The sequence below is a fragment of the Sphaeroforma arctica genome (assembly GCF_001186125.1).
Source record: "Sphaeroforma arctica JP610 unplaced genomic scaffold supercont1.14, whole genome shotgun sequence".
Classification (NCBI taxonomy): domain Eukaryota; class Ichthyosporea; order Ichthyophonida; genus Sphaeroforma; species Sphaeroforma arctica.
In genome coordinates, this window is record NW_014040544.1 from 75128 (window position 1) to 84729 (window position 9602).

The following is a 9602-nucleotide window of genomic DNA, read 5'->3' on the forward strand; positions in this document are numbered from 1 at the left end:
GATTATAAGTTTATATGATCTCCGCTATATATATATATATATATATATATATTAATAGGAGCACATATATCAAACTGCACATCACGCCCTTGGGATACAAACCATTTGGGTTGTATTTTATCAATAGTTGAGACACTGTCGCGCCCGCACAATATGCATCATGTGATACCATTTTTTTTTGAAGTAGAGATCAAAACACGGGTGGATTTTTTTAGCAGCCAGCTTCAAGGCTGATATTTGTTTGTTTGTTTTGTTTGTGATTTCATTTTGGACAGCCTTATATAGTGTGGTTGCTATATCAGCTTCCTGCTTTTTATATTTTATTTTATAGGACTATTCAGAGTTGGTCTAAGTTCAGAGCTGATGAGAGAGTAGGAGCTTATTTTCTGTCAAGTAGTAGTGAATACACTGATACAGATTTATAAATACGATATAGTAATAGAGTATGTAGATTGTAGAGGTACATGTATACTACACTATATATTAGAAATTCTCTCAGGCTCTGGCAGACTCTACTACATAGTTGCTACTTGCTACATACTATAATTAAAAACATACATACTTGAGCAGGAGCTTTCAACTCTCAACTCTGATGAACTCTTAATGAGTCTCAACTCAATAATGCCCGTGAGCCTTTCTATAAATAGAAAATCGGTGGTTTTATTCGAACCCGATGTATATTTTATTTTATTTTAAATAATCGTCTTATTGACTACTGACTCCACACACGCGTCAGACGTCAGAGTTAGACGTTGGTGCGACACAGACTCACCGAGTCACCGGTCACACACAGTAGAGTGTAGACGGTAGACGGAATATTATAGAAAAAAACTCAAAAAGAAACACTTGATGTAGCTTGTACAGAGTACAGTATTATGTATGATGGTATTTATGTACATACAGTATGTACATATGAGTAATATTTTATATATAAAAACCACACCCACTCTTTCAGACTCTCTTTCTATGTATGTAATAATTAATATGTATGTACATATGTATGACATATGTAGAGAGAAACTCTCTCAGTCTCTCTATTAGTAGAGCACAGAGCCTTATGTAGACTGTAGAGTCATAAACTGGTAATAATTATATCACTAATATTTGGTGTTGCTTCTTCGTCCATCGAATCATTCGACCTGCATCCTCATTCCACTCGGTGCCCGGCGCTGGGTTGGCATTTGGTGAACGACGCCGTCATTTGGACAAACTATTTAAAATAAATAAAATATACATGATTGTCTCGATGTTATTTATATATTTTTTAGGACATGTCGAACGCGACATGGTGTCGTCGGGTCCGATGACATGTTGTCGTCGGGTCCGATTGGGACACTCGGTGTACATCAAACTGTTTTTGTCTAAAAAAATCCATGAACTATAAACAGTCATATTTTACACGTTGTACGACTTTTTTTATGGGTGTACGACTGTACATCGTTGTCGTATACCAACCGAGCGCATCCTGACACCCGGCTTGTTCATGTAGTAAAGAAAAGTATATTTTGTCAAAGATAGGTGATAACGTCTGTATCTCCGTACTCCGAGTAACTCTGATATTTCCTATATAAAAAAACCCCTAAACCCTAAATATTTATGCCTGGGGAGTGGGGCTGGTGCCTGGTGGAGTGGTGGTAGATTTTAGATTTGGTTTTGTATGTCCGGAATTGCCAATTTACTGTGGAAGTCCGGAATTGCCGTAGCTCCCTAGTAGCTAGTCCCTACGTATGTAGCAATATTCTCTGAACTTAGAACTATTTAAAAAAAGACGAAAAAAGAGAGTTACTTCCATTACAGTTTACACACAACCATAATTCCAGTTCCAGACTCAATTATTGCTCAACTAACAACTTTTCAACCAATATCCGTTATGTATGTACAGGGTATATCAGCATATCTCATCTTGACACTAGTGTGGGGATCAATCGTTTCTGCGGATGCAGATTTCCCAATAGCTACTTTTACCGGAAATGTCAATCCTTGGCAGGATACGGATGCCCCACAATGTGATTCGGGCTCACCAGATGGAAATTTCGTATTTCGTATTCGAGGAAAGGCCAGTACAAGGCACCCAGGTGAGGTCTTGTACGTCTTACGAAGAAATTCTATACGTGCTGGTATAAGAATGGTTTTCAGGTGACGGCCTTTTGATCGCGCCGGCGTTTCTGTGTATTGTGTTAGAAAAGTATCCAGCAGTTTGCCCTGCCGAAGTCGAATAGCCGCATCTGCAAAACGTGCGATATAGCGTGTGGCACATGTTTATTGGTTGGACTGGCTCAAAGTTTTAACCATGTCTAATATTGATTTCCACTTGCATACTGTGCTTTAACTTGTAGACCACAGAGAAGAGCTGGATTCAGAAGTGCGATGATGGATCGAAGTCTATGCGATTCCTCATTATAGACAAGAGCGATCCTGCGAGCCCCCTATATAGTGCGAATGAATATTTTGCCAAGCCAGATCCCACTTCGGACTCCACGTGCGAAGCCCACGGTGGGATAACAGATAGGTGGGTATTTGTATGTCAATGACAATTTTATATTTGCCAGTCACGTTACTTCCACAAGTGAACTACGGCCGAGTGAATGTTTCGCGTATCAAGTATTAACAGTACATTTGGGATACTTCATTTTCAGTACAAAAGACGATGGCAAATCTACGCTAGAGACGGATGCACAAACTGGTGCAGTAATCTCTCAGCAGGTAATTACGTCTACTTGTGACACTGGCGACACTTCCGAAATACGCAAAAAAAAAACATTGACAAGTGTCTCCGGATTGGAATTCACATATATTTATGCCGGTTATCACCATGAGGTATGCGTTGTTCAACAAATTCGACAATTCGTGCCGATGCCGTTGGTTCGGTTAGTACACCTCAGGATCATGCTAGCTGTTTTGTTCGTCCATCTATCAGAAATCTGGGAGAGTTCTAATGTTGTTGCCCTATTTTATCACGAGTCAGATCGATCACGTTGACCATATCAAGAACAGTGGTAACAACGGTCAGAGAGGTACTACAACTACAGATAGTAATACCACATTTGAATGGACGACGACCCCGCACTATTTTCCCGACCACACACGTCTTGACACGAAGTATACTTGTAAACTGCCGGACACAACCGTGGTTACAAGTTTTCAAGGACGTGCTCCTCCAAACTCAACGGTGCCCACTAGCTCGTTGCCGAATAACATCAAACCACATTCTCTAACGGCAGTACCGAAACAATAACAAAAAGAAGGATGACGCTTGTTACACATTTGCCAGCCGGTAACTCCGGATCATGTCCGACGAGTGGTTCGACATCTAGAGATATGCGAGATAAGTGTTGTCGTCGCACTGTTACAGTTACTTACAGATCTTCTAATTTTTTTAATGGCAACCCAACAACCAGCGAAACTACCAAGACAATATATCGATGTAAGTGCGGAGGGTATGTTCTGGAAACAAGTGGATCGCGGGTGACAGAGGACACTGAAACTGCTTGTAGTGAAGAAACGCCTGATGGGTGCAAGTCTAAGACCGAATCCAGTCACACTACTGAAAGGCGACAGAAAGTGGATACTACGACGACGACAGTCACATGTTCGGGCGCTTGTACTACAACAACTGTTAACTCCCAATGCCACAACGCAAATGGTATAGATAACGACAAGAGTAACGAGGAACGTACGCGCGTATGTCCTATTACGTACGAAAACAAACCTGCTACGCAAACTGAAGTGGGTACAACTTATAATAATGGTAGTAGAGAATTAACCATGACCATCGAAGGTACAGATAACGGTTTCAGATTTGGCTATACACAAGTGCATGTGGCGAACCCGGGGAGTGAATTTACAATCATAAGTACTACTTAATTGAACGAAATTAGCGGCGGTGGACGTGGAAATATTGTGGAACTACCACCCCCTGTGCTTTGTGAGTACAACCCGTGGAGTGACTGGACTGATTGCGCTGTCGCGGAAGGCTGTTTGATCACACGAACTCGAGGGGGTAAGGTAACAAACCCGTTCACCTGCACGCCATCGACAGACTTGGCGCATGAGAAGGCTTGTACAAAGCCTGGTTGTGGTGGTGTGCCGAAAGACTGCTCCGCTGCCCTTTTGGCTGACGCTGATCTTTGCTCAGATTCGAATCAAACGGTAAAAATCAGCGCTTTGGATACTGTCTGTGATTGTGCTGATTGGTAAGTTATTGCGATATGAAATTTGACATTTTGCGCTCCACTTTCACCAACCTTGGGTGTACACGAAAATTTATTCTCGCTGTTATTGTTGCACAATATTTGGGATGAACTTGATGATTTGTTTTTGTGAAAATCAAGGATTGTGTCTTTGTCTACAACTATTGTCAAATGTCAACTTTAAAAAGTGAATATACAGTATGATGACGATCATGAAACCTGAATTTTGAATAAACAGTTTGACGACATGCTGCGCGAAATCAGTTGTGCCTGTCACAGGCGAAGAGGTGAAGACTTGTGCGATGTTGCTCGCTGACGATCCTGAACTGTGCTCGTCGAATGGAGAAGTAGATACTGACGACCTGGACATCGATTGTGATAAAAACTGTGATATTAACTGCTGCAAGCACACGGAAACGCCGGTGACTGGGGAGAGTGTGGATACCTGTTTCATGCTGCTGGTGAAGGACCATGATCTGTGTCAAGGTTACATTGTGGACACTGACTCGCTTGACAACACGTGTGAGACGAATTGCGATAAAAACTGTTGCAAGGAAGAAACTCTACCAGCCACAGATTCGGAGACCAAGCGTACCTGCGCCATGTGGTTAGCTGACAATTCCGGGTTGTGCACGGATCAAGGGAACATCGTGGACAAGGATTCATTAAGCAAATGTCTGTGAGAATGACTGCAACGATGCCCGAAGCTCGGACCACCTGTGCAGCTGTGCATCTGAATGGGGCGCTAGACTGCGGCGAAGAACTGTTTGATGAGGCGAGTGCTTACACTTACTGTGAGGGCGATGAGGATTGTACTGCAGCGTGCTGTATTGCTAAGATTGAGGTTCCTTCACTTACCTACACCCATCGGGAGACTGTTTCTACGCATACTGCAACCATCGCAAGTGAAGACCACACCCATGTGGTGACCAGCTCGGCGATAGTGAATCCTGCCACCGAGACAACGCACGGGCACACGACCACATACTTGATTCCGGAGCCCCATCCCACCGAAATCGCTTCGTTAGGCACAACTGTGACTATTGAATATACACACACGCCGGTGGTTACAGAGACTGTGGCTACCGTGAGTACAACTGAGTACTATTCGCACGTTGAAACCGGTCACATCCCGCATCCTGACGGTAACATCGTACTGCACACCACCAGAACTGAGAGCAGTCACCCTACTCAATCAGAGACCGATGAACCTACAACCACCACGCGTGCCAGTGAACGTACGACTGAACGTACCACCGAATCGACCACTGAGCGTACTACCACTACTCGCGAACCCGAGCCAACGACTGAACGTACTACCACTCGGGCACCCGAGCCAACCACCGAGACCATTCAGAAACCCGAGCCCACTCCGGAGGAGAAGTACTACTGTGGTGATATCAGCTACTACAAATGCTCAACATACAGAACGAGCTTGAAGTGCTGCAAGAACTCGGACAAATGTACCGGTTGGGGCAACTGCAAATGCACCTCAACCACCTGCTGCGACAAGACGGTCTCAGGCGCTAAGGACCCCGATCGCGAGATCACCGATGGCAGTGACGAGAACAACGCTTACTGTGGGAGTGTCAGCAACAACAAGTGCGAAGGCTACAAGACCAGTCGGAAGTGCTGTAAGAGTGGCACGGGAAAGTGTGGCGGTTGGGCTGTGGAGAAGTGCTCATCTAGTTACTGCTGTGACGGGACGGTGAAAGCCACCAACAGCAACTGCAGACGGGGCAGCCGTCGGCGTGAGTGCAACGGCAGGCGTTAATTGCACATGAACCTCTCTCTGTGATGGGATCAACTACGAATATGGCGTATGAGGCGTTAATTGCACATGAACCTCTGTCTGTGATGAGATCAACTACGAATATGGTGTATAAGGCGACTTCAAGGTAGCTCGGCATGCTTTGGAAAGTGTATTGTGCATGCGGATCATGTAACACGATGATGTATGGCCTTACTGATAAACTTGAGTCGATGTATTCAGACATGCCTGCACAAACGAATAAATTAAAAGTATATATATTTTTCGCTACATGACCGATTTTGTCTATTTCCACAGAGTTCGTCAGGGGATTCAAACAATCTGCCTGTGCTTTGTTTTGCATTGTAGCATGAATGTCATTTGCCAAAAATTCGAAATACCGTTGACCATTTTATGTATCTCGTTCGGATTGTTCCAAATCTCATATTGTAAACGAGCAAATTTACTGCTGACGCGACAAGCTATAAAGCAGCAAAGAAACGCGGGATATTTCCGATACATACAAAGAATCCTAATTTTATTGGTTCGGTTTAGTGGGGCCTTTGTCTGGGAGTCGCCACATGCGTCGCCGCATTCGCCAATTTCGGCTGACCTTGTGACTGTTCTTGCTCTTTTATGTGTTCCACGATCAAATCAATAGCCACTGAGGGGGAACAAACATGAAGAAAGGAGGTTGATCTCTTGATCGATGCTACCACCGCTTCGATCGAGACCCAGATCAATAGTGTGTACCCATGACCTACCCACGCATGCGAACGCTGGAGATGTTGCTGACTAGAGATAGCCCTTTGTGTACAAGTTTAGTACTGACAGCGCAAGCGCAGTACAGTGAGCCGTTCTGCATACATGAACGCCGAACGGAAAACACCTTGATACCAACTACACGCGCACGTACAGATACTACTCGCACCGTCTGGCGACGAAAAACGAAAAACGTAGCACGCCATCACCCCTTGAGTACTTGCTACAGTACTTTCATAAGGACAAGCCTAACCATATTCCTGGACAAAAGAGCGAAACCATAATCCACTATCTACTGAAAACCGCAAAGTGATATTGCGATCTGAACGTCAGACTACAAACAAGACAATCTCGTGAGATGTTTGTGCGCCCATAGCCCGAGCACAGAATACAAGATATCGTCAAGTGTGTCAACAGATTTCCCATGCAACGCACTCCAGCACAGGAGAAACCACATACGGGAACACAATGCTTGGGTGCACAGGGCTACGAAGAAACACAACATAACCACAATCAGTCATACCGTGGTTGCTGGCGCCTCTGGGGATGATGACATCGGCATATTTCTTCGTCTGCGATGGGCCATATAACAAATCTTTAGAACGTCACCGGTCGTCACAATCACATTTCGTAATAAGTCATTATACATTACTTGCGGATACATACAATTACCGAATATGTTTAGGACGTGATGCACACGAAGGCGGATTTTTTGGCATCACTTGAATGGGTGGGAGGGCCCGCATGGGAACTTGCACAATGAAGTAGTTACAAGTGAACATGGTAAAACAATAGAGCGAGCGATAAATCCAACAACACAACGTACCGGTAATATAAAATCCTCAAACGAGGGTTTGACATATTGTATGTATTGTCTAAGGACGCCATCCAGATCACGCCCGCGATGTTGTATGTCCCGTAGCACTGTAAAGAATATATTGAGTGGAGAATCAGTTGAAGGTCACCAGTTTGATCCCGAGTGACTCGTATGTACGTCACAAACGTTATAGAGCAATTTTCATATAACAATTGCTGTATACTGACCTAGAAAAGAGTGTCTATGAATATACATGGAGTATTGTTGTCGATTGTGATAAATATATGTAGATGTAAGAACAAATAATATTTGACGATTTATTGCACCATCACAGCAACAGTTTATCACATACCTCTTCTGCCCAATCGCTCATCATCGTCACAGTCTACAAACAGTTTCATATCGTAAGTCTCTCTGAGTGCCGAAGTGTAGAAGGACATGATGCCTTCAAGCAGAATTATCTTGGCAGGGTTCAAGCGCTCTGTCTCTTCCATCCTGCAAAGACCGTTTTCATAATACATTGCAAAAATAACAAGCGGTTTGATTCTGATTTTCGTTGCAGCAGACACTCATCTAAAGAGAATGCACGAAAATAGCCAAATGAAACTAAATAAGGTAAAACCAATTCTTAGAATTGCGATTTATGATCTACACTCTGCTATCGATAGCTTTCCACGAGTGACTCCAAAAAAAACCCCCGGTAAAAACAAACACGAGCATTGTTTTCTATAGGACAAACATTTTGAGAGAGGAAACAAACCTGGAGTGTGTCTTGAAATTATACTTGGGCAAGTCGACAGACCGGCCCTCGGAGAGTTCTCTTAACACCCAATTCATCTCATCCAGATCGAAAGCATCTGCACACGGACATTATATACGTGGCTTGAATACTCGCCCGGAAATATAATCAAACAGGCATAAGGTAGATACAGGGTATTACACAGATAATAGGTTCAATTTCGTGTGTAGCGCGGGTAGATATTGCATTATATATAGTACGTAAGGCAATGTAACTACCTGGAACTTTACACACACACTGACTGGAAGCAAACGCAAAGCGTGAATCTATGGTGCGTGTATTACTGCAGGTTTGTATGCTGCGAACGTCAGTGCGCGCGAAATAAAGTGAATGAGATTGAACAAGTATATACGGTGTCCCGACGGTTTGTGCGAAAATAATTTGATATTGGGGAGCAGTAGGATGATAGGTAAGAAAAAGAAATCGGTTCAGCTGATACCGAGAAGAGCGCCGTTTCCAGTCACAGGCGCGTAGACAAGTCAAGGCATAAAGTTTAGTAGAGGGACATGCAACACTATATACCTGGATGGTCGAAGTTGTATGTCGAGACGTCAATCGATTTGTCCAGAGTTTTGTAGAAACTGAGAAAGAGTCGGAGATGCGAATGATTTTACAATTTAAGAATTTAGAAGCGTACAAGAGCCGCCGGTAACGATAGGTCTGCCACTGGAGCGCAACGCACATAGCCAATATGGGCACACTACTAAGGTACAAAACACTCCCGGTAGGATATCTGCATAGTACTCTATAGTTTGTCATTACCATACACACGATTCTGTGCAACAATGGAGTGTATCAATGTTCGAGTGTCAGATAGATCAGTGCAATCGGTCTCACCAGATGGTACGCCATCATTCGGTCAGATTCGTGCGTTTATGCATGGAATTCACATTTTTTATAAAAGTTGAACAGATCGTAATTTAATATATGCATGTTCATACGTACGCACGACCAATTGTTTTTGTTTCGTTTTGTTTTGGACGTCTGAGTTGAATTACCTGTCCTGATGTATCAGCACAGCAACGCCCTCGTTGCCGTGTTGCAGTTGTTCCATGATCTTCTCACACACAGTGGTCTAAACAGAAGCATTGATGAGAAAAAAAAACCCCCCAGTTAGCAGTAGCCAAAAACCACAGCAGGGTCGTATACATAGATATGTACTTCAGGTTATGAATGTTACACGAGTAGTATTAAAAACACGAGTAGTACGCATGAGGGAACAGCTGCGTTGCAACATAAGTGATTCAAAAAGCTAACAACATCAATATAAAACTTATTGCTCTA

The 9602-nt window shown here is 43.5% G+C and overlaps 4 protein-coding genes across 4 annotated transcripts; 3 read left to right on the plus strand and 1 right to left on the minus strand.

Annotated features, from left to right (window-relative positions):
- Positions 1–3246: 3246 nt before the first annotated feature.
- On the plus strand, positions 3247–3864 carry SARC_00455 (hypothetical protein; the record flags this gene model as incomplete). Its single annotated transcript, XM_014305845.1, has 1 exon — positions 3247–3864. The coding sequence occupies one exon, from the start codon at positions 3247–3249 to the stop codon at positions 3862–3864; it is 618 nt and encodes a 205-aa protein (XP_014161320.1).
- A 134-nt stretch (positions 3865–3998) lies between these two features.
- Positions 3999–4873, plus strand: SARC_00456 (hypothetical protein; the record flags this gene model as incomplete). Its single annotated transcript, XM_014305846.1, has 2 exons — positions 3999–4149; positions 4429–4873. The coding sequence occupies exons 1-2, from the start codon at positions 4049–4051 to the stop codon at positions 4871–4873; spliced, it is 546 nt and encodes a 181-aa protein (XP_014161321.1). The 5' UTR covers positions 3999–4048.
- A 14-nt stretch (positions 4874–4887) lies between these two features.
- Positions 4888–5976, plus strand: SARC_00457 (hypothetical protein; the record flags this gene model as incomplete). The annotated part of the gene is made up of 1 exon (XM_014305847.1): positions 4888–5976. The coding sequence occupies one exon, from the start codon at positions 4888–4890 to the stop codon at positions 5962–5964; it is 1077 nt and encodes a 358-aa protein (XP_014161322.1). The 3' UTR covers positions 5965–5976.
- A 490-nt stretch (positions 5977–6466) lies between these two features.
- Positions 6467–9405, minus strand: SARC_00458 (uridine-cytidine kinase B). Its single transcript, XM_014305848.1, has 7 exons — positions 9317–9405; positions 8841–8899; positions 8280–8376; positions 7872–8014; positions 7529–7626; positions 7226–7274; positions 6467–6604 (listed from the first exon to the last, which is right to left on the minus strand). The coding sequence occupies exons 1-7, from the start codon at positions 9370–9372 to the stop codon at positions 6492–6494; spliced, it is 615 nt and encodes a 204-aa protein (XP_014161323.1). The 5' UTR covers positions 9373–9405; the 3' UTR covers positions 6467–6491.
- Between the last annotated feature and the right edge of the window lie 197 nt (positions 9406–9602).